This window comes from Coturnix japonica, chromosome 14 (assembly GCF_054131305.1).
Source record: "Coturnix japonica strain WE chromosome 14, WE-NBRP24, whole genome shotgun sequence".
Taxonomy (NCBI): Eukaryota; Metazoa; Chordata; class Aves; order Galliformes; family Phasianidae; genus Coturnix; species Coturnix japonica.
Genome location: NC_140676.1, coordinates 1,541,032 through 1,569,006, shown reverse-complemented (window position 1 = coordinate 1,569,006; position 27,975 = coordinate 1,541,032). Strand labels below are relative to the sequence as shown.

The following is a 27,975-nucleotide window of genomic DNA, read 5'->3' as shown; positions in this document are numbered from 1 at the left end:
GTCCTCCTCCCCGCTCGGAGCAAAGCGAGCGTTCGGTTCAGCCCTAAATGTGCGTGAACAGACGCTGTTGGTGCGGTGCTGCTCTCCGGGCTGGTTCCGTGTGCACGGAGCGGACACTGCACTGCTCCATCCCTGCACGGTGCCCGGGTGGAAAAGAGCAGGGAAAAGGGGCAGGGAGCACACACGGGATCCAAACTCCAACTGCGGCGCTGGGAAACAACTTTAGCATCCTTTCTTTTGCGTCCCCTCGTATCCCAGTGCAACCATCTCCTTCAACCCCTTGAGTCCGTTCACATCACGCTGCAACCGTTTGCAACTCTCGGCATCCCTGTGCATCCCGCTGAAACCCCTCGCATCCCTGTGCAACCTTTTGCATCCCCTCGTATCCCATTGCAACCCTTCGCATCCCTTTGCGTCACACCGCGATCCCCTGCAACCTGTGGCGTCTTTTTGCGTCCCTTTGCATCTCATTGCATCCTTAGATCCCTTTGCATCCCCATTGCAACCCTCCGTATCTCTTCGCATCCCTTTGCATCTCATTGCATCCCTTTAAACCCCTTTGCATCCCCATTGCAACCCTCCGTATCACTTCGCATCCCTTTGCATCTCATTGCATCCCTTTGCATCTCATTGCATCCCTTTGCAACCTCCCGTATCTCTTCGCATCCCTTTAACCCCCCCTCAGCCCTGCAGCCCCACACAGACGGGCACTAGGACCCAGCGCGGCGCCGCCGGGCTCCGTTCATTCACGGGCACGCCGCTCCGCGCGGAGGGGGCGGGGCCAACGCGGCCAACGAGCCAATAGGAAGCGGCGAGAGCGCGCGTCACGCGGCGGCCGACCAATGAGAGCGCTCCGGGCCTGAACTTTTGCCACGGCGGACAAGTTGATACATCGCGGGGGCGTGTCCCGCCGCGGCGTCTCCCGCGGGGGGAGCGGCATTAACCCTTTCGCCGCCGCGGCGCCGCCGTGACCTACTTTCCTCTGGCGGCCGCCGCGGGTAAAGCGTCGTCGGGGAACGCGGCGCCTTTAAGAGCCCGGCAACCCGAGCCGCTGTTTGCGCAACAATCGGTGCCGCGCGGAGCCGCCAAAGTGTCTAGACTGGCACATGATGGGCGGCAGCCAATCGCGCCGCCGCTCGCGAGGGGCCCTGCGTGCGCGCCGCGGACACACAAAAGCTGCGCGAGGGCGGGCGGCGCAGCGCGGCACGGCGGGCCCGGGGCGGGCGCGCGGCGCAGCGCAGAGAGACACAGAGAGAACAGGGAGAGCAGCGCAGTGAGCGGGACACGGCGGAGCGGAGCGGGGCGGAGCGGCGTCTCAACGGGCTTCACCTCGTTCGCCTTGTGATCCTCCTTTCCTCGGCTTCGTTTTGCTGCTCCTGTTGGGTTTTGTGTATTTTTATTTTATTTTTTTTTAATTCGCCTTTTTCATTTTTTTTCCTCGCTTTATTTTTTTTTATTATTATTATTTTTGAGGATTTTTTCCCCCCGCTTCTCCTCTTCCATTATTCCATTTTTCCGCCCTCATCGCCGCCTCCTTCTAATTTCTCCCCCCGTCGTTTTTTCCCCCTCCCCCCCTCCCCCTTTTCTTTTTCCTCCCCCGTTTTATGCCCGGGCGCTGCCCCCCCGGCCCGGCCCCCCCGTCCCCATGGCTCCCTGAGCCCCCCCCTATGCCCCCCGCCTATGCCCTCCCCGCTGGGCGCTCCCCATCCCCTCCGCCGCCGCCTTCCCCCATGGTGCGGCCCCGCCGCGGGCCGGGCGCTGCGGGCGGCTCCGGGGGCGGCGGCTCCGGGGGCGGAGGCGGCGGACGGGCGATGAGGAGATAGAGGCGCGGAGCGGAGCGAGCCCCGGGCCGCCCTCGTATCGTATGTTCAGGTCCAAACGCTCAGGGCTGGTGCGGCGGCTTTGGAGGAGCCGCGTTATCCCGGAGAGGGACGGAGGAGATGGGAACGGCCAAAGCTCGGAGCGGAACGCGACGGCGGTGACGGCCGAGGGACAGCGCATGGCACAGCCCAGCCGGGCGCAGGAGGGCGAGGGCCGCCCGGTGCGCTGCTGCCTGTTCGCGGAGCGGCCCGGCCCGGAGCCGCCTCCTCCTCCTCCACCCCCTCCTCCTCCCGGCGGCGCCTCTCCCCTCGGGCCGGGCGGAGGCGAAGCGCGGTCGCGGTTGGTGCTGCTGGAGCGGGAGCTGAAGGCCGTCACCTACGCGCTGCTGAAGCGGCTCAAGGAGCGCTCCCTGCACAGCCTGCTGCAGGCGGTGGAGTCTCGCGGCGGCACCCCGGGCGGCTGCGTGCTGGTGGCCCGCGGGGAGCTGAGACTGGGGGGCGGCCAGGCGGCCCCCCCGCACCTGCTGCTGGGGAAGCTGTTCCGCTGGCCAGACCTGCAGCACCCCGCCGAGCTCAAGGCCCTGTGCGAGTGTCAGAGCTTCGGGGCGGCCGACGGCCCCACCGTGTGCTGCAATCCGTACCACTTCAGCCGGCTCTGTGGGCCAGGTGAGCGTTGGGGCGAGGGGGGGGATGGATTCCTGTTCGTTTGGGGGTCGGGAGCGTCGCCACGTGCTTCGTTTAGGGCTGTAGGAAATGGGTTCTCCCTCCCCCCACACCCTGCTTGGGGCCGTGGGGATTGGGTTCCTCAGCCTCTCATCGGGGCTGGGGGAGATGTGGGACCCAGCATTATGGGGCCAGGAGGGTGAGGTTACCGTGTTTGGGCTTTGGGTTCGTGGGGAAGGGGATGTTCCGTTTGGGGCGGGGGGAGATAGAGGGACCTTGTTTTTCTCAGCCCCAAACTGGAGAGACCCCAGATCTGGGGACCTGCGGGAAAGGTCTCCGAGTTTGGGACGGGGTGGGTAAGGAGGGAGGATATTGCCTTGTTTAGGGTTTGGTTTGGGTACCTGGGGGAGATGAGGCTCCCCTGTTTGGGAACGTGGGGAGGGACATGGGGAGAGTTTGGGCCTGGAGGAGATGAGGTTCCCCGCTTTGGGGGCATGGAGAGCGGACCCCTCCGTGTTTGGGGCTGGGGCGGTCAGGGACGGACTCCCCACGTTTGATGTCGGAGATGCGGTCCCTGCAGTTCGGGGCTGAGGGGATCCCCAAACTCGGGGTGAATGAAGCGGAATCCTGGAATCCCCGCTGCTCGGGACGATGCTCGGGGCTCGGCTGCGGTCAGGGGATGCCTTAACGCGAGCTGCGTTCCCAGCGCTACTTTTTCTTCCAGGCGGAAAAAAAAAGAAAAAATCCTTTGTTTAGTTCTCTTTAATTTTACGTGTATTTTTTCCCCTTATTTTTCCCTTCCCTTTTTCTTCCTCTCCCCCTCCCCCCCGGGTTCCCCCGCCATGCGGGGCCGCCCCCCGCCGCCCGCCCGCCGCCGGCGCCAGCCTGGCTCCCGCCTGGCTCCGCTTATCGCGCCCGGGCGGTCCCCGCCGCGCCTTAAAGCCGCAGCGCCCCGGGGCCGTGGGGCCGCAGCTCGGCCTTGCGTGGGGCTCCGCTTTTATGAACTTGTTTTTTTTCTCCCCGATCTGAACGCCCCGAACGACCTTCCTCCACGTCCCTTCATTTTTTTTCTTTTAATTATTATTTAAAATTCCTTTTCCAACGCGCTGTCCCTCCTGCCTTTGCATCGTTTGCTTGAAAGAAACTTCTGTGCTCCTGGAGTAGGAGTGTGTCGCTTTGATTTCGGCAGTCACCGAACTTTCCGAGCTGTTTTCCTGCAGCGGTTGTTGTGCGGTGTCCCGTGCGTGGTCCACTTTTTGGGGGGGGCTGTTAAGCCCTTCAAAGCACCTTGCAGCCCGCAGGGCTCTCAGTGCACGGCCCCGGAGGAGTGCGGTGTTTTTGGGAAGCAGTAGGTGGCTGCAGAGCAGCGCGGGGGGATGCTGAGGTCGTTGTTAGGGCTGTAACTCGGAGCTGTGTGTGTGGGGGGTGTTCTGAGCTGCAGCAGAGCCGCTGTGTGCACAGTGCTGGTGGTTGCACAGTGCTGGTGGTTGCACGGAGCTCAGGTGGTGCATCTCAGCAAGTTGCAGTTGTGGAAATAAAAACACTGGAGGACCTTGACCCGGTGTACAGCCCGAGTTATGGCTGGCAGCAGCGGCCCTGCAATGCGTGGCAGCACCGCGCTGCTGAGCTGTGCAGTGGGGTGGGACACGGTGGGGGCACCTCGGGGCTCGGAGGGCTTTGCTGGTGGCCCATCCGCAGTGCTAACACACAGCTCTGTTTTCCCAGAGTCTCCGCCACCTCCCTACTCCCGGCTGTCTCCTAACGACGAGCAAAAGCCACTGGGTAAGTGCTGCGCTCCTTCCTGCCCCGCGTGGTCGGGCTGTCGGGGCCGCTCCTTGTTCCTGGGCAGGCGTCAGCTGAGGAGCTTTGTGAAATTAATGAAGGCCGTTTATCACAGCAAATTGCCGTGCCGACGCACGCACATCTTCCAAAATAAGACGCAGCGCTATTTTTAATGAAGGCGTAATGAGAGGTTGTGGTGCAGCGCCGTGTCTGCTGCCCTTCCTGCTGCAGGGCTGGGCTGGGGGCTCTTTGCGGGCAGCGCCGGCTGAGTTGGGGAGGGTGTTTTGCTTTTGTGGGAGATGGAAGATCAGAGTGAGAGCAGTCGGGGTGGGCAGTGGCAGGGGGTGCATGCAGTGCTGTGCTCCTGCTCGGGGTGCCTGCAGCCCGGCTGCTTCCTGACCCTGCATGCTTCTTGCTGCAGTAAATCAGGAGCAAAGGGCTCAGGGTTTGCAGTCGTGGTGTCGGGATGTGCCAGGGATACAGGAGTGCAGTAGTGGAGCGATGGCTGTTGGTTTGGCCTTGGGGGAGGGGTGGAGGAGTAGGATAAAAGGTGTGGGGGGGTAAAAGCCCTCATCCCTCCTTGCTTCCCCCCTTACTGAGTTAATTCCCTGCAGGAGTTGCTTGGGAAAGGTGGGGGGAGTGCCTCTGGCTTTGTTAAAACAACAGCCTGGGATGGCAGTGTGCTCCGCGGGGCTGGGAAAAGAATGGTTAATCTTTGAGCAAACAGTTGAGCACTTAATTAGAGGGGTGTAAGCAAGAGAGAATAACAAAGACTCTTAACTTGTTAAAACAAAGTTTCCTTCGCTTCAGCAAAGAGGAAGGAAGGAAGGAAGCAAGAATAAACAGCTTCAAGAATTTTAATGGTGATAATTAAGTATAGTAACTATGAATTGTTTAGAGGCTTAATGTAACCTTATCCAGTAAGCACCAAGTTCCTACTTGTTGGATCAGCCCGACTGCAGTTCTGTCTGTGGTTGGGGCAGTCGGGGCATTGCTGTGCGTGGTGTGGGGCTGAGGGGGGGTGCTATGGGGCCGGGGGCTGCCGAGCACAGGAGGACTAAATGGGCCCTTTTGGGTTTGTTTCTTTGCAGATCTCTCGGATTCCACGTTGTCTTACACTGAAACGGAGGCGACAAACTCACCCAACATCACACCCAGGGAGTTCTCAGGTTGGCAGATTGCGTGCTCTGGGACTGGGGCAGGGCGGTGGGTGTTGTGTTCTTGGGGTGCTCCTTGGTGTCAGTGGGGGGAAAAGGAGGGGGAGAGGTTGCTCAGAGCCCAGGTGCTGTGATGGTGCTCACGTTGGGGATGTGTGTGTGTCACTGGTGCGGTAGCAGCAGCAGATGGCACTGCTGTGGTTGTCCATGTGGTTACAGTTGGATGTGATGGTTTCCATGGTCTTTCCATCCATTATGATCCAGTGATTCCACATGGCTGGTGTGGTGTTACCTGCAGCAGCTCCCCATCACATTGGGGAGAGCTTTGCTGGGTTGGCTCCTGCACTGTGGCACCCAGAGCTGGCTTTGTCCTCTTGCGGTGGCCTGGGGCTGTCACTGGAGTCTGGTGGCACTTGGGGAGATGCCAGTGCTGCTGTGTCCAGTGGGCAGCCAGGAGGGACCTGCTGTGGGGTCAGCCCCATCCCTGTGCCAGGGCCTTGGTTTGGAGCAGAGCTGTGGTGGGGATGCCGATGTGGATGGAGAGGCTCAAGCAGATGGCACTGCTGCATTGCTTTATGGAGCACCAAAGCAGTACGGTGTGGTATGACCGTACATTGTGGCACGTTTCCCATGGGGGGATTTCTCAGCATCTCCCCACAAGGGCCCCCATTGCAGTGTGTGTTGGTTGCGTGCTCGGCACAACCCGCAGCTTTTGTTGTAACCTGATCAGAGCCATTAATGACAGCGGCGCAGTTCTAAAAGCAGAAGTTCCTGGGGATGTCATGGTTTAGCTCCCATCGCGGTTGAGCTCTTTATGGGACATCTGGTGGGTTTTGGGGAGAGAGGAGAGATTTTGAACTCGACTGGAACAATGCAATGATAACATGTGATCGGGGCTGTATGAAACCAGATCCCTGCTCTCCCCCGGTGTACTTCCAAGTGGTGCAACTTTTAATAAGAGTCTGGGGCTGCCTGATTTATTTGTCCTCGGTGCTCTGATGGCTGAAAGAGGATAAGAGCTGTGCTGGAGTTAACCCGTGCGTGTCGTTGCCAGAGGGAACGAAGCTGTGGGGTGCAGGCATGGAGCTGTGGTTGTGTGCTGGTTCTCCTTTGGTCAGTGTGTGCTGTGGGCACCGAGGGAACCGAAAGTGCGTTTGAACTCGGGTTCCAAAAATAAGTGAATTTTGGACCTGGCGTGAGGCTGCTGCTATTTATTGCTTCGGCTTTGATCATCAAAAAGGCTTTTCCTACAAAAACCACAGAGTTCAGTTTTGGATAACAAAGAGCCCCATTCTCTTACCTCTTTACTTGATGAACTCTGAGGCAGGAAGCGTTAGCGTGAAAAAAGCTCATCTCTGATATGTGGAGGAATTCAAGGTGGCTCTTTTTGAAGTAGACCTTCTCAGGGCTATGAGCTGCTCTTAAAGCCTGGAGGAGCTGTCATTGAGCTGCTGGGATGGGACCGGGTGGTTCTGAGCATGGGTGGTGTCCCCAGGTGTGCCGTGGTCCTCAGCTTTGAGGTCTGCCAAGCCGTGCTGGTGCTGCCGGTGCTTGGAGGTGAATCCCTGATTTCCCAGCCTTGAAGTTGGAGGTGTTGCTCCAGAGCAGTTCCAGCCCATGCCTGGGGACACTGGGGCTGATTGGGGTGTGCTCATGGGACAGACCTGCAGGAGGAACGCTGGTTTATGGAGGGGGTTCAGTGGGGTAGACTCTGGGGACAGCAGGGCACTGCTGGTGGCAGCTCTGTGCCACTGGTGAACAATACAGACCTAAATGACCCTATTAAAGACCATGGAATATCCCCAACATGCAGCACTGCTGTGTATTCCTAGTAGGCTCAGCCCCACACATCTGTAAAGATACCAGATGTTGGCATCCTAGTTATTCATGGTGGCACTGTGCTCTGCTGCAGGCAGTGCCATAGCAGTGCTGTGGGATGCTGTCCCTGTTGGATGTGGGGCAGGGTGGATCCTTTGGAGGCTGTGGGAGCCAATGGAAGCATTGGTGCATTGGTGTTCCTTGAGGGAAATGGGGAGAGTGGAGAGCACTGCAGGGTGGTTTGGAATCAGTTTGTTCAGCCTCTTGAAGAGTTTCAGCCCCATGGGACAGGCTGGCAGCATCTGTAGGGTAAAGTGGGGGGGTGGGTGGCATAGACAAGAGAGAGGGAGCCAGGACTGACATCTCCTGTGCCCAAGGCTCGGTAGGACGGAGAGCTGCATGGATGGCAGTGGGAGGTGAGTCTGTCCCATGCCCCTGGCTGGCTGTGGAGGGGGCACTGCGGGGTTTTCCTGCTTCCAGCAGTGTGTAGGATGAGCTCAAGGAAACTTATTTTCAAACCCACTGAATGGAGAAAGTGAACGTCTCTCATCCTCTCCCCCCAGAAATAACAGGCTGCGAGGATTTATGCTAACAAGGAAATTTATGAAGATCCTCTGTGTTAGGAGTAGGAAAGGGGAAAAAAAAAGCCTATAAATATGTAAGGCGGATGTGTGTGGAAACTGGGCAAACACTGCCCTTTCCAGGCAGGGGGAGGGACAGTGCCATTACCATTCAGAGAAGAGGTGATGTTTTTCCCATGGGGACGCTGGTGGGGACCAGGCACTGGGCTCAGCTCCTCCTGCCCCCATTCTAAAGGCAGATCTGGGCGTATCTGCATGGGCAGAGTAATCACAGACAGATGTTTGTTTGGGCCAGTGGTGCTTTTGGTTTCCTTTTTCTTTCCCATTTAACTGCAGGCTCGCTGGCGTGTCTGACGCGGAGCAGTCTGTAACAATCAGGGTTTGGCTAAAAGCTTTCCTCGGCAGAGCAGCGCGCGTTGCCAAGAGCTACTTCTTTGATGCAAAAAAATACATCCTGGAGGTGCTTTGTCAGATGTTTTTATATTAAACATTTTTCCTCCATACTTTTAGTTTGCCAGTGGGAAATAAAAGCGCATCTATTTTCCAGTGTGCTTTGGAGAGGAGTTCTGGGGAGGTTTCTCCTCATGCTGCTGTGGATGCTCGGGTGCAGTGCAGCATCTTTCCCTTCATGCCAACTCCTGTGCTTCTTTCTTGCCCAGGGGGTTGGGGAGCTCAGAGAGATGCCCTTCATGGGGAGGAGATGTGAAGATGGATGGTCCCACAGCTGGGTGGGCTTCTCCCAATGCATGATGATTTTGTTTCCTCCACCCACAGAAGGGCCAAAGACATTGGAGTTTCCCAGTCTCACCCTTGGGGGCTGTGGTTGACCCATTGGGAAAGCACTGAGTCTGTTCTCTACAGTGCTTGGTCGTGTGTGCCCTGCATCCCACACAGAGGGTGCGATTCCAGCTGTGGCCATATGGCTGTGGAGGGGTTTTTAAGGCAAGCAATGCCTGTCTGTAAATAGCCTTCAGGTTGTGAGCTTGTAGTGCAAGGGTTTTGGTCCTCAAACAGAGCTGAGCCAGGTTGGTGATGTGTGTGGGGAAATGAGTTTTGTGGGGGTTGAAGAGAGCTCTGGGGGGTTGGACAGAGGTGGGGAAAGGAACTTGAGTGCAAAGAAAGGCAGTTTGCTCAGCAAGAAAGGGTTGTTCTTAGGGGATGCAGTGTGAGAATGCCATGGCCTCCCAAAATGTCATGGGAGGTAACTGGGTACATGGGATGGATTGCAGAGCTGGAATCTGCCTCTTGCCTTGCTTCCCTTGGAGCAGTGTCCTTCCTCTTCTGCTGCTCCTGCTTCAGCCCTCCAGCACAGCTCTTGGAAAAATATGGATTGGAGATGTGGTGACCATTCCAGATGAAGGGCATAAGAAGGGAACAACCAGAGCTGGTGTGTTGTACCATGCATGGAAGAAGGGTGGTCTCACCTGTGTTGGGCCTTGTGCATAATGCAGGGACTACGGCTGCACTGCGGATTTGTGTGCATACAACTCCCTGGGATGTTCAGAGGATTCCTTGCAGTGAAGCTAGTAGGATGCTGTGGAGTGAATGCGGCTGGGGTGTTTTGGAATTGGAGGCATCCTGCATCACCCTGATCCCAGCGGGGATCTGGGACACACTGAGATGCTGTGAGGTGAACCCAAGGGGGCTGTTCCCATCTTGCAGCATGGAGCGGTCTGCAGGGTGACAGTGTGACCACTGGAGCAGTGTTTTGCTGGGAGCATTGCATTGGATTTTGCATTTCATGCCCCTGTTTGTAGAGGAGGGCTGGTTGCATTTCTCCTCCTGCCCTTACCTGGATTGTGCTGGCTGTGAGCTGCTGGCAGGGCCATTTCTGCATGCAAGCACTTGGAGCGAGCACAGTGCCCAGTAAAACGTGTTTTTGTCTGTGGTTCGTGAGTGGTTGTGATGTTTGGCCTTGAATCACAGAGTAATCACAGCCTTCACTTCTCCGAGCATCGTGCTTAGAGAAAAGGGGGAAAAAAGAAACATCAGGAAGTGAGCAAGTTACTTAAAAGTAAATTAGTCTAATCTTTGTAGCCAAAACACCACATTCCTGCAGCCTATTAGGAGCGGCATATGGCTTTCTAGGTAGTAAAAGTGCCTTTGATGTCGCTGGGGTTGTGTCTCTGGGCAGTGCCTATCTGATGGTACGGCTTTGTTTGAACTGTGCTGCTGCAAGGGGCTCGCAGGATCCTGGACACCGAGTATTTATGGCCTTTGAAAGCAGTGAATGTTTTGAAGGGGAATTTTGGCTGCTGATGGGGACCTGTAGAGAGAGGCGAGCATTCACAGTTACAGTCATAGGGTTTTTTTATTATTATATTTTCTTTTTTTTTTATTTTTTGCATGGCTCTTTGATGAGCAAGAGGTGTTTATAGGCTTGATTCATAACCCAGTTGCAAAGGTTTTCCATGGAAATAACTTATTAAATCCGCGGCGCTGAGCAAAGCGATTGAAGTTTGTGGGCTGTGTGTGCATCAAAGGCTGCTCCTGTCCTCTCTGCGCTCCTGCCCTGCGCTGTGCCTCCAGAGGATGCTCACAGCCAAGCAGGGGCTTGAGGTGCCTGTAATGGGGGAAGGAGGAAAAGAATTGGAGAAAACATTGAGGAAAACATCAGCCATCCTTCAGAGCTGATGGGTAGACGTGCCTTGCTGGAGTGCTGCTTGTTTATGCACTCAGAAGTGAAAAGCTGCTCCCTTCCTGCTTGAAGGCTGCAAGGTGCTGCTTGGCTGCTGCTGCCTGTTTGGCCCTTTCCAGGCTTAGAAAGCCCAGCAGCATCGGTGTGTCTGTGCTGCAGGGGCCAAAAATGCTGCAGGTCCTTTTCAGCTGGAGGTGGGAACCATCCCAGGGGTTTTCAGACCCAAATTCCCTCACAGAACAAAGTCTTCTGCCTTGCACATGGGTGCTGGGAGCAGCCTGGCCAAAGCGCTTCCCAAGCACTTGGTAGTGGCAGGCTGGCCCTTGCCTTGGGTGCCCACGTAGCTGCTGTTAGCTGGGATGTGGAGGCTGGAAGAGGAGCTGGAGATGTCCTGCAGAGCATCCTTGGTGCTGCAGTGCCTGCATCCCATTATGGCACCCCATTGGGAACTGCATTGCTCCTTTGTGCACACAGCTGTGGGGCTCTGGTGTTGGGCAGGGTGTGGGGAGGGTTCCTTACTGCAGCACTGCATCAGTTTTTATCTTTATATCCCATTAGAAGGAGCAAAACATGCCAGCAGAAGGGCCGTTTTTTCAGCTCTTTCCATTTATTAAGGTCTCGTTTGCTGAGATTTTTCCATTCAGGGAGCCAAAGAATGTTAAAGACTTTTTTTTTTCATGAAGTTTGTTTTTTAACTGCTTTGCTCCACACAGAGTGATGCAATTTGCTGTTGGTCTACTCAGTAAAGAGCAAAATGCATTTGGTGGGTTGCAGGGAAGGTAGACATGGCCCTGGGGGCTGTGAGCACCCCTGGCTCTGCCGTGCCCACACTGACTGAACAGAGTTGTGTCATTGCCATGATGTCTGTGTCTGCCCCACGTGTGGAAATGAGATGTTTGTGGATGGAAGGTCAGTGGAAACCTCAGCAAAACTCCGCACGAAGGGAAATGGGGGTTTGTGCAGTGCTTTGCTTCACGCTTAGTGCTTTACTTTGACTTAAGAGTCTTCATGCTTGCAGAATGGAAGTGAATGGATAAGGGCTAGACTGGCTGCTCCCAGTCCTGTGCTCAGTACAGGTGGTGCAGCCCTGCTGGGGTTGGTCCGTGTTGGTTTGACTTGTCCAAGAAGTTATTTTTAAAGCCCTGGGGATCCATCCTTGCACCATGTCACAGCTGTTGGTGGGGAGCACTGGGTGCCTTCCCCTCCGTGTGTCTCAGCAGCACTCCTTGAGATTACGTTTCTGCAGAAAATAAAAAGAGAAGTTGACAAACAAACAACAACTAAAACAACTGAACTTTATGAATTGACTGGGAAGCCAGTAAGAATTAGCAGAGCTCATTTCAGTAGGAATGGGTGGCTGCTCTGCTGGCTGCCAACCATTTCTGAGGCTGGCACGGTGCCGGCGTGCCCAGGGTCTCACATGCTGCATCCTTCCACCCTGCTGCTGCTGGAAGTAATTGTGACTTCAGACAAATAAATAATGCTCTGGTGGAGCTGCTTTTATGGTTGGGGCCTAGAGCTGGGTTAGGGGAGGGATGGATGCTCAACCTGACTAGGGGCCTTTTTGTCCATCTTATAGGTTCCTGCAGTGCAGGTGAGGATGTGCATGTGCTGCACCTATGTGTTCCCTCTGCTCCCCTGCTTCATTGCAGGCAGAGCGGGGCTGCTTGGGGTGCTTGTACAAGGCTGTTGCAGTTGGCCCTCCTGGACCAGTGCAGGAATCTGATCTGAGGATGGCTATGCAGCAGTGTAGGGGTTAGTGTGGTTAGATATAGGAAGGGTCTGCCCAGGGAAGCATCCGAGACCAGGTTGGCTGGGGCTGTGGACAACCTTGTGTGGTGTGAGTTGTCCCTGCCCGTGGCAGGGGTTGGAACTGGATGGCTTTTTAAGGTCCCTTCCAACCCAAACCATTCTGAGATTCTGAACTGGAGATGCTGCAACCTCTGGGGGATGTGGAGGACTGAGGGTGTTTCTTGGTGAGCTAGATGATGATTTGCATTTAGAACCAGGCACCGGCACAGAACTTTTTATCATTCAACCCATCTTCATGTACAGCAGGAGCTTCCCAACACAGGAATCCATGCTAGAATTTCACTTGCACTGGGCTTTATCTGGGGGCTTGTACAGCACTGCTGGAAGCTGATACCCACCATCACCCCCATGCTGCCCATTGGGAGCTGCCTGTCCCAGCTCCTTTACACCTGGCCCCAAAGGTGTGCAGCCTTACCATGCAAAAAGAGAACAGCCCAGTTCCTGCTGAGCTGCACGTCGCGTGTGACGTGAGCTGGGGGTCGGTGGAAACTTCCACTCTGGAGGAGATGAAGGAAATTCCTCTGAGTACAAAGTAAGGTAAAGATCCTATGTGCGTCGTGAGTTGCTTTTCCCCCCATTGTTGAGCTATTTTAATGAAAGGGAAATGTCAGCAAAAGTGTGTTTTGAGGAAAAAAAATAAAAAGTGCCATTCACAGATCACTTGGTTTGGGATAAGAGTGTTGTGAGCAGCACCTTCACTGGTGAACAGGGAAAGGCCAGGCTGGATGTGGCTCTGGGCAGCCTGGTCTGGTTGTTGGTGACCTTGCACATAACAGGGGGTTGGAGCTGGATGAGCACTGTTGTCCTTTTCAACCCAGGCCATTCTGTGATTATATGATGCTGTGAAGTGCTGCCTGCTGACTTCATTAAGACCTGCATGGAGGGAGAGATGAGCTCAGGTTTGGTACGAGGCAACTATCTGCCCTGCACTTCTTCCTTCTGGAAAATGGTGTCTGCAGGGGGTGATACAGAGTACTGCTGTTGCTTGGGGCTCACCAGCCTGCCCTGGGCACAGGGGGGTGCTCAAAGCCTTCATGCAGGTGGGACTTGCATACAAAACTGGGCATGTGGCGTGGAGATGAACAGGTCGTGAGGTGCTTGTGGCTGGTGGTGCCCTGCAAGTGCTTCTGCATCAATTCCCAACCCATTCCCAGCCTTCAGTTTTGTTCTTATGGCATCCTCCTGTGCCACAGTCCCTGGCTGCAGCCCTTCATCCCTGCTGGGCTCATTGCAGACAGCTGCAGCCATCTTTGGCAACCCTCAGGATGGCTCTGGTCCTGAATCCATTCCCTCCTGACCCCCCTGTTTGCTATTTAGTGAGCTCTGTGCTGTTTGAGTTTGGAGCTGTTGGGTTTTGTGCTGTTGGTGGTAAATGCCTTTTCTGTAGTGGGAGCAGAACCAGCTCACATCACCACATGGTGCCATCAGCCCCTGCTTCTCAAACCAAAAAGGCTTTTGGCCATTGGTTATTTGAGCATCTAAAAGCTTCCCCAGCATCAGGATGGTGGCAGGGCACAGGTTGCCTTTGTCTTTTCACAGGCATTGAAGTGCTGTGGCCAAAATTTGTGTCTGGACCCTTGTCTTTGATGTAATTGCATTGTTAGGAGGAATTACATGGGGAATTTAGGCTTGTTGGAGCTGTTTCGTGTTGCTGATGGCAGATGTTGAATGACCTGGGCTTCCTCTGTAGCTGGTGGGGCAGACAGTAGCTCCTAAGGCAGATGGATGGTATGAGAGCAGCAAACAGTCTCAGCTCCGAGTTAGAGCTGTCTAAATACAACTCGGTGAAGTCCATTGAGTTACAGAGAATTTCAGGACAGTGCTTTGAGCAGAAGCTGGTCACCTTGTGTGCAGTGAGGAAGAATTAACTTAGAAATGGATGAAAACAGGATGGTAATGGGAGAAGTGCCTCCAATAGCAGTGGTCACTGAGGGCGCTGGGGTAGGATAAGAAATAAAAGCTAACAGTGCTTCTAGAAATGTGAGGAACGCAAAAATGTTTAAGTGATTTAATAGGAGAAAACTTTTATTTAAACACTGAATCAAAGAGCACCCTTTCATCTTTAGACCGTCAGTGTTTGAACTTGCATCCAAGTTCTTTTCTGGGTTTTCTTTGCACTTTGTCATCTGTGACGATGCGAATAAACTTCCAGGTCTCCGTTTCCATTTGTTGTTATTGCCTCAGACACACCTAAATGACAGCAAAGGAGAAGTGCTGCGTGTGTTGGTTAGTTGAGAAGATCTGCATTTATTGGGAGAATGTGAGGTAGAAACCACCGTATCCAAGCAGAGCTCATAAAGCTACACCGCGTTTCCATATGGGAACCACCCTGACTGTGGATGCGTCAGTCTGCATGATGCTGTTTTTCCATCACGAGGGAACACTCACCTGTGAGAAGGCATCTCAGGTGCTGTGTGTGCAGAAGCCAATGGGCAGATATTTGGCTTTGGGTTGAAGCCAGCAGCCAGCATGCAGCTGTAAATTGTTCTGTACAGGGGATTATAATAGTGCAGTACATAGGCACCCTCTGTTTGGGGGGTGAAGGTAATTATGTCCTCCTTGCTCTGCTGCTGGGAAGACCCTGAGCTCCACAGGCCCCCTCCATCCCAGCAGCATCATGGTTGTGCCCTCCTGGCCCAGAGTCCAGTGTTAACATGGGAGATGTCCATGTTTGTGTTGCTCAAACATCCCAGCATGTGCCATGCTAACAACATGCCGTGCTCCGCTGCGGAGATTTACGCTTCCTAAGTACATTGTAAAAATCTTATAAAGTAGCTTAAATATTTACAGAATGAGCATTTAAGGAAATTCTGTTATGTCTCTGAAGGAGCTGCTGCTGCATTGGGCCCATCAGATCGTAGCTGTTTGCTTCTTTCTTATTTCTTTTTCTAATGGTCTGACCTCCAGGAATGTCTTCTCTTTTATTTTTTTTCACCTCACTGTTTTTAAGCAGACAAACAAATGGAAACTCATGCACAGGAACCTATAAATAATGTTAATGGCCTGGCTTGCGTCCTCCAAAGCCAGGAAATGGAGAAGCATGGCGGTGGGCTGGGCTGGCCGTGTCCTGGGCTGAGAGGAGGTGGTGGATGAGGAGTGGGCATTTCAAAGGGGTTCTGTGCCCAAGGGGTGGGGACGGGGCAGCCCAGGTGGGGAACTGCACCTACAGCAGCAGCTTTGGCTGGTAGTCCTTGTGGTTGCAGGGTGCCATGGGCAGGAGGCGGTAGGGTCATGATCATCATAGGATGGCTGGGGTTGAAAAGGACAACAGTGCTCATCCAGTTTTGACCCTCTCCTGTGTGCAGGGTCACCAACCACCAGGCCATGCTGCCCAGAGTCACATCCAGCCTGGCCTTGAATGCCTGCAGGGATGGGGCACCCACAGCCTCCTTGGATGATGGAGCTGTAGGGTTGTGATAGAGCTGTAGGCTGCTGTGAGGCATCCCCTCAGCATCCTCTTCCCAGGGCAGAACAAACCAAGGGACCTGAGCTGCTCCTCACACGCCTTGCCCTCCAGATCCTTCCCTGTCTTTGTTGCTCTCCTTTGGAAGCAATCTCACAGATTTCTGTCCTTCCTACATTGCAGCACCCAAAGCAGATGCCATGCCTTAGGCTGGGCTGCCCCAAGCAGAGCAGAGCTGGATCACACTGGGCCATGCCCTGGGGCAAGCTCTGCAGTGCTCAGCTCCCTGCCTGCTTTGCCTTGCAGTTTGCCCCATGGTGAGTGTTCCTTGTGCCATCAGATTGCATTTTGCAGTTGAGCAGTGCTGCCTCTTTCATCCCAGCCCTGGTGCTGGCAGCCCCTCTTGGGTGCTCCCCAGCAGCACTTCCCAAGATGCACGTTTCGTTTATTTTCCTCCTGCTTGCACAGCAAACGGATGTTTAGACCCAAAAGGAAATCAGGTCGCTGCTTTCTGGGCTCTGTGTGCAGCAAACAGCCCTTCAAAATAAATCCAGCCTCACCATGCCAGGAAAAACAGCGGAGCCAAAACGTTGCAAGAAAAGAATTGTGCCTTCTGTGAAAGCTCTCCTCTTTTGCTCCAAGTCTGCCTATCGGGCCTGTTGTTCTTAGGTTTCATTTCGAGGTTTTTCAGCCCCATGAGCTGATATTTCCAAAGCAAAGGGGTTCATTGAATGCCAGATTTTGCCAGCTGCGGTGATGTGTCTGGGGCGCTTCCTTGGACGCAGGAGCTTTTGGGTGGGATATGAATTTCTCCCTGTTGGTCTGGGGTCGCTGCTCGAATTGGTGCCACGTTGGGTTCACCTTGGGTGAGGTGGCCCTGGGGCACAGTGCTCCCCAGTTTGTCCCCCGGTCCCCGCAGGGATCCCTCTCACAGGGGATTTTTTTTGGCCAGAGCTGTGGGAAGAGCACAGCCTATCCCAAGTGAGTCACCCTGGGCAGGAAAGGAGCTTGGCAGGTTTGGAACAGTGGCCTGGAGGGCAGGCGATGCCCTGCCTGCTCCAGCATCCTGAACCACTGGTACCCAGCGTGGGGTGTGCACCGGCCCCAAAGGTATTGCTTAGGTGGGCAGCAGAGGCCTTTCTTTCAGATGTTGTTTTTCCCCCCCCCCCACCCTCTTTGGAAATGCAGCCTCTTGCAGTCATGCAGTCACAGTTAAAATAAGGTTTAAATTATGGGGCTGGCTGTGGCTTTTTCCCTTTCTTTCAGAATTTTTGCCAACTTGCAATTTACTTAATGAAATCCTGCTATTTCGTTTAACGGGGATATTTTTTGCAGATGTTGATTTAACCCAGCTTTATAAAATATGTGAACTGTGCAGTTTCTTTCCTATTTTTAACAGTTTAAGGATTCGAGCACAGCAACACGACTGAATTTTTAGCGTCCATAGAGTGGTTTGTTTGTGCCGTGCAAAGACTGAGGTTTAAGGCTGAGGCTTCCCGTGTCGCTCCTCCCCATCACAAACAGTCTGAAGCGTTGCAGTCATGAGCAAAATGATCCAAAGGAGGAAAGCGTCCGGAGCTGCAAATGTGCTGCTCTGTGAGTGCATTTCTGCAAAGAATCCGAGTCTCATTTTTACACTCAGTCATTCTTCAGGCAGTTTTCAGCTGGGGTTTCTTTACATCCAAGTGTGTATTTTGTATAGAGGAACTCCAGGGGAATAGAAAGAGCCATGAGTCTCTTTGCAGTGGTTGACAAGCTGTGTTTTTAATGTATTTCCCCCCAAAAGCCTCACTTTATAGCTCAGTTTCCCTGGAGGGGAGAAGTATTCAGCATTCCTCCATTAGCACTAGGCTGAGTGTGGGGCGTGCGTTCTTGAGCTCATTAACCAGAACGAAGCTCTGCTCTTGGTAATCTCCCTGTCTTTGATTTTACCAAGAGCCTGACCTGCTCTTTCTCTGTTTTATCCCCTAAAATGGGGCTAATGGGGCTGTCACTGATGGTGGTATCTGATGCAGCACACACCTTCCACTTCCATTGCTTCCATGGTGTTTGACCATCCAAAGGCAAGCAGGAGTGTTGGGGTGGCTGGGATTCGTGCGGCAGCACAGGATGCATCCCACTGACTTGTATGTATTTTGGTTGGTTTATTTTTTATTTTTTAAAAGAAACTGTGGTTTTCCGTAACGAAAACAAGTCCTGCATGGCCAGGGAGGGTAATGAGAGTGAGTCACCTCCGCTCGCCCTGCACAAACCCTCAGTGAGGGATGGGACATCACCGGGAGATGCCTTCAGGGACTCAGGGAGGTTCTCACTGTGCTGCTGCAGGATGGCCAGTGTTGTGGGTTTCATGGAATGGGAGGCAGGAGCAGCCCCACTGCCAGGCTGCTGGGGTGAGGGACCAGCACAGAGCGTGGATCCTGAGATGCTTGAGTCATTGTTTAGTCTTTGCTTGAAGTGGGAGTGAGAGCCTATGGATGCTGGCCATGAGCGTGTTGGTGGAGCGAGCTGCTGCTGCAGGGAAGGGCTGGAATGGCCCCAGAAAATGTTTACACATCAATCCATGAAGCGGCTATCGGAAAATCTGGCTGTGTGGGTGCAGACACAACGCACGCAGCCCTCTGCACGTCCCTCCCTGCGCCGGTGTGTGGGTGAGGGAGGGCAGGAGCCGTCTGCATCGCCATGGCTTTGTGTTTATCTCCACCAGATAACAGCACCGGCACCTTCCTGGCAGGTTTTACCCCTTCAGCTCGGCACATTGGGGGTTGTTTCCTTGCAAAATAAAGGCTCACCGGATCCTTAAATTCTGCAGCAAAAGCTCTGAGAGGAGATGAGAGCAGAGGAGGCCCGGTCTGGTGAGGCTGGCTCAGCCAGCAGGGCTGGGAGCTTTATCTGGGGAAGGATCTTGGGCTTTGGCCAGTGAGAACAAAGCCTGAATTTCCATTCCACTCTCAGCCCCTGCCTGGTTCCCATATATGTAAGGGCACTGGGAAGGAAGAAAAAAAAAGGAAAAACAGCAACCTATATAAAGGCTGCTGGGGGGTATTAGGAAGGTTGCAGGGAAGTGAAAAGCAGAGTCCTTTTGAGGACAGAGGGTGGTACTAAGGCTCTGGCCAGCAGATCTCAGCTCATCAGAGTTTTGGGGATCAAGAGGTTCGATCTTGGGGAACTGTTGGGCTTTGACCTCCTGGAAAGAGCAGATTTTGGGAAGGGAAGAAGCTGAGCTGGAATATGGGGCTGGTGGGAGATGGATTTTACCTGGTGTGGCTTCTGCAGGATGGCCTGGTATAGACATCCATCAATCAGAAGGATTATCCAAAAGAATGCCCTTCTTAATACCCACTGGTTTTCTTCTTCTGTTGTAGAGTCATAGAATGGCTTAGGTTGGAAGGGACCTTAAAGATCAAAGAGCTCCAACCTCCAGTGGGTAATAGCAGAGGGTTATGCTTCCAGCATCTCACATGGTCCTGCTGCTGTGCGGGTGCTGCAGGAATTATACCAAGTGTGGGGCTGGAGCATCCTTAGAGGCTCTCATAGCCCCAGTGCTCTCAGCACATCAGCATCCAGCTCCCCAAAGCAGCTCCATGACCCATCACCAGAGCAGTTACAGGCGGAAAGCCCCTGGTTTGGTGCTGCTGGGAAGTGGGCAGCGCTCAGAACTGGTCATGGAGCTGTGGGCTCTGCCTGCGGGGCACAACAGAGCAGAACTGTTCCCATTTCTCTTCAGAGGAACCTACTAATTAGGTCTTGCTTTTAAAATGCTTTGAAGCTCTCGAGTGAAACTGCTCCACAAGCAAAAACTATTATTATTCATGAACACCCCTTTCCAGAATCTCTACTGTGGGATGCTCTGCATTGCTGCAGTTTCCAGCTCTGGCCATAGAGTGGATGATTTTCCTCCCTAGGAGCATTGCTGGGGATCTTTGAGAGCACGGGGAGCTGCTCTGACATTGCCAACCCCAAAGCCAGCAGCAGCAAATGGGTTTGAAAGTGAGCAGGGCTCAGCAGGGCTCAGGATCTGCCAAGTTTTTAAACTGTGGTCACTTGGAGAAGATGCTCAACTCAAGAGTGAAAAAAAAGGGTTTTCTTTTCCCCAGTTCTTTGTCACAGCCTCTCAGACTCCTTTCCTACAGACGGCCCTCAGGGAATGAGGCTTTTACCCTCATTTGAGTGCATTTTGTGCCGCACCCAGCAAAAATAAAAGCCAACCCCTACTGGGCAGGGGTGGGAAGACTCCTATGGGAGTGGGAGGTTGGTCTGAGAAGCCCCTAACCCTAGGACTTCACAGGACTTGGACGTACCCAAGGCTGCCTTCCAGAAGCTGGAGGGGGGGGGAACCTCAGCCAAATTTGAGCTGATGACAGGTCTGGTGCTTTTATAATTGGCAGCAACTGCAGGTGATTACGTTTTGGGCTGCTTTTGAAGAGGTATTTACATTGTTGTGCTAAGCCCTGCGTGCCAGGCACAGCACGGCCACGTGCACAGCCCAGGAGCTGAGGTTACCCTGGGAATGCTCAACCCTAAGAAATCTCCGAGATCTCCTTGAATGTTGCCTTCCAAAGTGATGCCTAAAAATGTCAGTGGGAAAGACACGAGTGGTGCTTCTAAATGGTTGGGTTCTTTTTTTGTTTGCTTTGTAGGTTTTTTTCACCTTTGGCTGAAAAGACCTTTGGAAACTGCGCAGGGGAGGTGGAAAATGAAAAAGTGAACTGCTAAAATACCTTAAAACATAGTCTGGAGCGCATATTGAATGGATAGAGAGAGAGCATTGGAAAGAAACCACTTGAGTTTAGCTTGAAAATAACTTAACCAGTGATGCTTACAAATTCCAGGGCAGAACTAAACATGGCATGTGCTTTTCTTTGAAGGATATAAGAAATTAGCATGAGCTGATGATTTTACAGAGTGGTTTCTTTATGCAGAGAAAATTGTTTTCATCCCCATTCTTGGCGTTGGCTCCTGTCCTGTGTTGCTTTTGTTTCTCAGGCTGCCATGGAAATGTCCCCCCTTCCCCCAGCCCTCTCCACGCGCCTCATCCACTGGCTCCTTTGCCCGCCAGACCCTATTTTTTGAACTAATTTAATTAATTAACCCAGCGCAAGTGTTCTTCTGAGTTAATCATCTGCTGGGTTAACGAATTAAATAGGCTCATGAAAGAGGCTGGGGGGCACCAAAGCTCTGGTCCAAAGTAAGGGGTGCAGGAGGAGGACATCACCAGGACCTCCTGCTGGGGATGGAGGAGCTGGGACCCTTTTGGACACAATGGCAGTGACACCAGATTAATTACAATAGGAGGTCACGTTCTTGTTTAGTTATGGGTGTGAGTAAGGCTGAACCTCTGTGTCTCTGCCAGCCCTGCAAACCAGCAGCCTGGCAGAGAGCGTGGTGGTTTTAATATAGGGAAGGTGTAGAGTGCTGTCCTTGTGAGTGGCTGTGGCTGTTGGCTGGAGACCTTTCCAGGGAGTGAGTTTGTCTTGGTTAAAGCTGGGATATTCAGGCACCCTTCAGTGATTCTGGGCATGAAGGAGAAGGTGAAGGGAGAAGCTGACAGCCATCCAACCTCCTGCTGCCACCCAGCTGCCTTTTCCCATTCTGCTGCCCATTGTCCTCCTGTAGTTTCTTGACTCATCCAGAAAGGGATGGAGCTGCCCTTGTCCTCATGTGGATTTCTGCTTGGATGCCAGCACACCTCAGGTGTCACAGAACCACCATGGGATGGCCACCTCCATCTGTTTGCAGGTGGACTTTGGCCATCACCTTACATACGTACAGTAGAGCCAACGTTGGAGCTCTCCTGTGGGCTGATGAAGCAGCTGCAAGCCAAGATATGGAACATAAAAAGCTGGGAAATTGTCTTTGGAATCCCACCCCAGTGATCCCAGCAAGGGATGGATGGGCAGGACAGTTGGCACAAGGGCTGTCCCAGTCTGGGCATCCTGTTCTGCTGGCTGCAGCCGTGGGCTCCCAGGGGGCTGGGTGACACATTCCAGCTGAAACTTGTAAGGCTGAGGTATTTTAAGTATATTGGCTTAGCGAAAATGGTTGTGAGCTTTGCAGGGGCAGATTGACAATTAATTTTTTTTTTTCCTTTGCAGGGCCATAAAAATTCCATTTATGCTGTGGAAAGTTTTAACCTCTTCCTTACCCCGGGAGCTTGTTTCTAAGGGCATTAATCAGGGCTTTGAGCTGATGGCTCCCCAGTGAGCTGTTAAAAGCTTTTTGGGAAATGTGTGTGTTCCTTGTGCCAGGCTTTTTATCTGGACCTCGTTCACAGTGAGCCATCCTGCTGCCATGTGCTGAGCTACAAACACGCTCCTGGGCTGCAGGAAAAGTAGGCTGAGTTTGTATCTAATAGGGCTCAAGGTGGGATAAAATGGTGGGAAGAGCTTGGCCATCAGGTGTGCTTGAGCCATGGGGCCATGGGAGCGAGTGATTCAGGAGTGCTGCAGAGAGGTGGGACATGAACATGGGACACAAACAGAGTCCTGGGGACATGGATTGCCCCTCTTCATCCCCTCAGCAGCCAGCTGGGATCCTTCAAGGTGCCCGGACATGCTTGGAGTCCCCATCATGTTTGGAGCTTGCTGAGAGTTTTCTTTGAATGCGTTCCTCTCCTTGGGTAGCTTGACAAAGTGTCTTGAACAAGCCACAAACAAGATGGCAATGGAGGGGGGGCTGCTGTTCATGGTGGGCTCTGTTTGAAAAAACAACCTGTGTGATTCGGGGCTGTTTCATGAGGAATTGGTGCAAAAAAATCTGTGTGTTCCTCAAAGCAGTGAGTGAACAGAATACATGGTGTGCTGCTGGGGGTGGTACTTGGAGCCGCTGGGGCACCACTTCATTTTTCACCCCTCTTTCCTTATTTGCAGCCATGTATCTCTGAGGCCCCATTGCCACCAAGGGCTGATACCAGCAGCGTTGTTGGCACGGGTCAGTGTTTCAGTGGCACACCCGATCTGCCCATGGTTCCCACCCTGCCCTTAAGAGCAGCATCACGCAGCGGGTAGGGACAGCACAGCATTGTGCTTTGGGAAAAGAGCCTGTTTTTCTCCTTTAACAAACTGCTTTGAACTGCCCCAGTGGCTTCATGTGCTGTCCAATGACAAACACCCCAAACCTCCACTTATTTTTCTTTACCTCCACTCTCCATACGGAGCAAGCACAGCGTTTGCTTTCTGCACACCTCCTCCTACCTGGCTCCCATTTGCCTGAGACCGTTTCCCCATGAAGTTCTGGTTTTGATTCCCCCGTCTCGCTTCCTATCTTGTTTTTTTAATCTCAGATTGTTTGAATTTCCTTCTGGATGTGCCTGCTGCAAGGCAGCGCTGCAGCAGAGGAAATGGTGACTGGGAGGAACGAGCCCATGAGTAAACAAGAGCCAGAGTTTGAGTCTGTACGTGGGATCGATGGAGGTGGCTTTGATGGGGGAGATAGCCCTGACGCCAGCCAAAATGTAGCTGTGAGTTGGAGCTGCCTACAATGATAGTTAGAAATGCGGCGTGTACCATCGAGGGAGGCACGGCAGGACTGAAATGTTTTTCTTTCTTCAAAAAGGGAGGCAACAAGCACGGCTCTGTTCCAGGGATGAAGGAAAGGGGAAAAAAAAGAAAGAAAGAAAGAAAGAAAAAGTGTGTTTTCTTGTCTGTGCATAAAGGGCAGCGTGGAAAAAGAGGAGGAGAAATGGGATATTTATTTAAATTGCAGGGGGCTTGCTTTTCTGCCGGCTGCCCCTGCTGTCTGCTGAGTGGTAGCGGCTAATAGCTGGAGGCGAAACTAATACTTGGCAGCGGATAAGACACAGCACAGGCCCCCTTGTATGAGGGGCTTGCTAAAGTGCTTGCTTTATGTCAGGGCTGTAAGATGAGTTCATCTTCCCAGGGTTTGTTTGAGTGCACCGGGAGATAAAAGGAGGTGAGGAACCCAGCCCGGCACCAGGAGGGTCCTTGGGGCAGGGCTTCTCCAGTGAGACCAAGTTATTTCTTCTCAGAGTGTTTTATTTGTGCACTGATAAGGCATCTCATAGTTTAGGTGCACTGAAACAAAAGATATTAAAAGTGTTTCCCTGTTTGGAGCACATGATATATCAGCATCTTTACTTAAATGTTTCCAATTCCTGGAAAGCAGATGTGGCACTTTGGGGATGCCCAAAAGGCAGATGTTCCTGGAGCATAGGTGCTGCTTTCCTCCTGCTTTGCTCCCCCCCCCCCAGTGGGTGCCTTAACTCACAAAACACCATGGGAACCACCTGGGAGCATGGTCTAGGGAGGGATGTGTGCTGGGGCTGGGTTGAGGTTGAACCTGGTGATCTTAGCGATCTTTTCCAGCTTAAATTATCTGATAATTCTGCTCCTTCTCTCCTAATTCGTTCAACTGATGGGGAAACCTGAGTTTTGAAGTTACCTCATTCTTAAAGGAAATATAGAGACAAAATGGGAGTTTCTAAAAAGTGGGATATGAAAAAAAGAAAAAAACCTCCTTACCTGATGGGTAAGTGGGGCTCCATGGAGGCTGGGAGGTTAAGCAGATGCAGAGCTCAGTAATTGCTACCAGCCTTTGGGCCCCAGATGAAAAGCTCCGGGCTCGTCTGTGGCCCCTCCAGCAACACTTGGATGGGACAGCAGCAACATTTGGCATTTGGGAACAGTACTGGGGGCATCTCAGCTATCTTATGTTCTATCAGAAGGGTGATGGTGAGTGTTGTGATGTACCTGCTGGTGACATTCAGGTGCTCAGCACCTTTCCTGCCTGCTGTCCTGCTGTTCTTATTGGTTATGAACTCTGTCAAATGTTTCATGTCTCAAAATGTGGGATTGCTTGCTTTGACATCTGCATGGTGGTAGACCAGGGGTTGTTACTGGCTTTCACCCATGCCAAGCTCTTCATTTCAGAGGGTTGTGCAGATGTGGCAGAGGACAGTTTTGTTTCAGGAATGTTGAGCTCAGTGAGTCTGTTGGCATCAGGTTTTTGATAATGACATAGTTTGGTAAATAAAGCTTTTGCAACCAGGGTCGACGTGTTGCAGAGACTCCAAAACTTTTTCTCACCAGATCTCAGTGCGTCATGTGGGCGCTAGGAATCTGATGTTTTCTAATCCAGAATTAGACGTGACTCTCTTCCTCTAGACCCCCTTGTTCCCATGGCTCGTGCTTTGCAAGGCAGCATGATTTATTTTGCAAGAGTCAGATCCCAGCCAGCATTGATGAGCATCAATTAATTGATGAGTGTGGATATGGCACCTCGATCCAGCAGTTGCCAGCTCTTTGGAGTGCTTTGGGTTGTTCACTTGGGCAGCCAGAGAGATCTGGAATGGAAAAGGAAATGCCAGTTGTTGTCCAAAGAGTAAAAAATGGGAAAAACCTTTGTGTTGATGATCTTTGTTGTTAGCAAAGGGCAGTGTTTGGAGGAGCTTATTGCAGCATGGCAGTGAATAGTTTCCATCCTTTTGGGGAAATGTCATTCCCTTGTTGCTTTGCCACGTATTGTTGGTGCTTGGGTGCAACGCTTCCTCAGGGGCGTTTCGTTATTGAACCTCAGTGTCCCTAAATAGAGCCCACCTGAAGCATGGTCCTCCTTTATCCTGGCCATCTCTGTAGGGTTTAGCTGCAGGACATAAGGAGGCACAGCACATCAGCTCCAGAATTAGGGGGCAGAGATGATGTTTTTCTCCTTCATGGCAGATGGACATAAATGCTGGTAAACTTTTCCCAGCGGGGCTGAAGTCTGTTATAGCTGCAGGAATTCTTTCCCAGATCTGGAGAAAATGCACATCAAAATGGGGCTCTTGGCACCCATGTGGGGCTTTATCAATAGTTGCAGCAGGCAGTGGGGAGAAAGAAGGAGATCTGGTATCTTGGGGGAGGTTTGGACTGCATGGAGGGCTTGGTTGGGGACCATGAGCGTTGCCCACAGCCAAGGGCATCCCGCCAGCTTTGCTGCCTCCTCTCTTGCTCAGCGACCCCGCCTCCCTCCCCTTAAATTTGCACAGTTACAACTCAAGTTAAACTCTAACAAAGCCGCTTAATTCAAAGATCGCTAATGGGGAGGAGAGCCCATTACCCTCCAGGGGAATTTGAGCCTGAAAAGAAATGGGGCTGCGGGGATGTGCTTGAAATCCTGTGCGTCAATGGGGTCTCTGAAGCAAAATAATGGCATCACTCCACGTGTGAGTTAATCGGAGCTGATGGCACGGATGCAGAGGGGTCAGCAGGCCACAGGCGCGTGATATATTGTCAGGGAGCTTAATGCAGGGCTGGCTCATTGCGGAGCTCCTTGTTGAAATCCAAGAGCAATTTTCTTTTAACTGGGGGTAGGAGTGAGGCTAATGTCCAGCAAGAGGTTAATTTGCCCTCTCCAGGGCTGAGGTTCCCGTGTTCCTTCCGGAGGCACCATAAACACTGCAGTAAGCTTTGAGCAAATTTCTGGCACTCTGTGTGCCTCCCGTCTTCATTGAATGTAATTCCTAGAAAGAGAAGATATTTCTTGTTCTGGAGAGAATTCCAATGGCTTTGTAGGATGACATATATAGTGCAGAGAAACTACTCCCCATTGGCAAGAAACGCCTTCTCCAGTTTCATGCTCCCTGTGGGAACACTCACATTGCTGTCAAAGAATATTACATGAAGGAGATACTGCCAGGTTGTTCATCTGAACACTTCATGGACATCCCCAGCGTCATGGCTCCATGACTGTTGGCCTTTGGAAATGAGGGTGTGGCACCGTGGGATGCTGAAGGAGCTTTGGGATTTGCCAGGCTCAGGGGTGATTGAGCCATGGTGCAGCTGTTGAGTTGTCATGGCACTACGGGCTTTTGGTGCTGGAAACTCAGAGGGTGGTGACACACTGCAACAGGTTGCCCAAGGAGGTTTGGATGCCCCATTCAAGGCCATGGCTGATGTTGCTCTGGGCAGCCTGGTCTGCTGGTTGGTGACCCTGCACATACAAGGGGGGTCAAAACTGGATGAGCATTGTGGTCCTTTTCAACCCAGGCCATTCCATGATTCTGTGACGGGAACAACTCTTTGAGTACGTGGAATCCTGACATACGGAGGCAGGATTGAGCAGTGAATTAGACAGAAGGAATTGTTGAGCTCCATGGGATCTGGAGAGCAGGCCACTGAATCACCAGGCTTTGCTTGAGCCTTCTTTCCTGGTGGCATTTGACACAATTTATTAAATACAAGCTTCGGGTTACGGACAAGCTTTGCGTTAGAGATGTTAGTTGATAATGAGCTTTGGGTTGATGATGAGCTTTGAGTTGAAGGACAGACCTTGAGCTGAACTTGAGTTCTGTTCTCATGAGCAGAGCTCGTGGGTGGGAATCGCCGTGCATTTGCCCTCCGTGCCTGTCTAATCAGAGGTGGTCAGAGCAAACCTGACTTGTGCTCTTCTTTCCCCACAGATGCCAGCACGTCGCCCGATGCCGTGAAGAGGAGCCATTGGTGCAACGTGGCCTACTGGGAGCACCGGACGCGCGTCGGCCGCCTCTACACAGTGTACGAACAGTCTGTCAGTATATTTTATGACCTACCTCAAGGAAACGGCTTCTGCCTCGGACAGCTAAACCTGGAAAACAGGAGCGAGACTGTGAGAAGGACTCGAAGTAAAATCGGTTACGGGATTTTACTTAGCAAAGAACCGGACGGTGTGTGGGCTTACAATCGCAGCGAGCATCCCATCTTCGTCAACTCCCCGACACTGGACATCCCCAACTGTAGGACTTTGATAGTGCGCAAGGTGATGCCGGGCTATTCCATCAAGGTGTTTGACTACGAGAAGTCCTGCCTCTTGCAGCACACTGCAGAGCTGGATTATGCGGACGGGCCCTATGACCCCAACAGCGTGCGGATCAGCTTCGCCAAGGGCTGGGGGCCGTGTTACTCGAGACAGTTCATCACTTCTTGCCCGTGTTGGCTGGAGATCTTGCTCAGTAACAATCGATAACGGTCAGCCTCTGACGAAAGGAAAACAAAAAGAGAAAGACACAGACTATCCCAAATATCATCTACCTAGATTTAATATAAAGTTTTATATATTATATGAAAATATATATTATACTTGTAATTATGGAGTCATTTTTACAATGTAATTATTTATGTATGGTGCAATGTGTATATGGACAAAAAACAGAAAATGCACTTTGGCTTATATAATTCTTTCAATACAGATTTAAAGAAAAAAAAAATTATACAGCAAAAATAGGAGAGAAAAGCCCTAATTTTGATGTATGGTTTTTTTGAAATATTATTAATACCCAGACAAAAAGCTAATACCAGTCACTCATTGATAATAAAGTATTCGCATTATA

General features: G+C 52.4%; 1 protein-coding gene across 1 annotated transcript; it reads left to right on the top strand.

Moving 5' to 3' along the window:
- The first annotated feature begins 1,084 nt into the window (after nucleotides 1-1,084).
- Nucleotides 1,085-27,975, top strand: SMAD6 (SMAD family member 6). The gene is made up of 4 exons (XM_015873400.2): nucleotides 1,085-2,486; nucleotides 4,209-4,265; nucleotides 5,357-5,434; nucleotides 27,070-27,975. The coding sequence occupies exons 1-4, from the start codon at nucleotides 1,865-1,867 to the stop codon at nucleotides 27,609-27,611; spliced, it is 1,299 nt and encodes a 432-aa protein (XP_015728886.2). The 5' UTR covers nucleotides 1,085-1,864; the 3' UTR covers nucleotides 27,612-27,975.

Excerpts from the sequence above, each read along its gene's own strand:
- SMAD6 (XM_015873400.2), top strand. The coding sequence starts at position 1,865 with ATGTTCAGGTCCAAACGCTCAGGGCTGGTGCGGCGGCTTTGGAGGAGC. Across the intron at positions 2,487-4,208 it reads CAGCCGGCTCTGTGGGCCAG|AGTCTCCGCCACCTCCCTAC; the intron begins GTGAGCGTTGGG and ends CTGTTTTCCCAG. Across the intron at positions 4,266-5,356 it reads CGACGAGCAAAAGCCACTGG|ATCTCTCGGATTCCACGTTG; the intron begins GTAAGTGCTGCG and ends GTTTCTTTGCAG.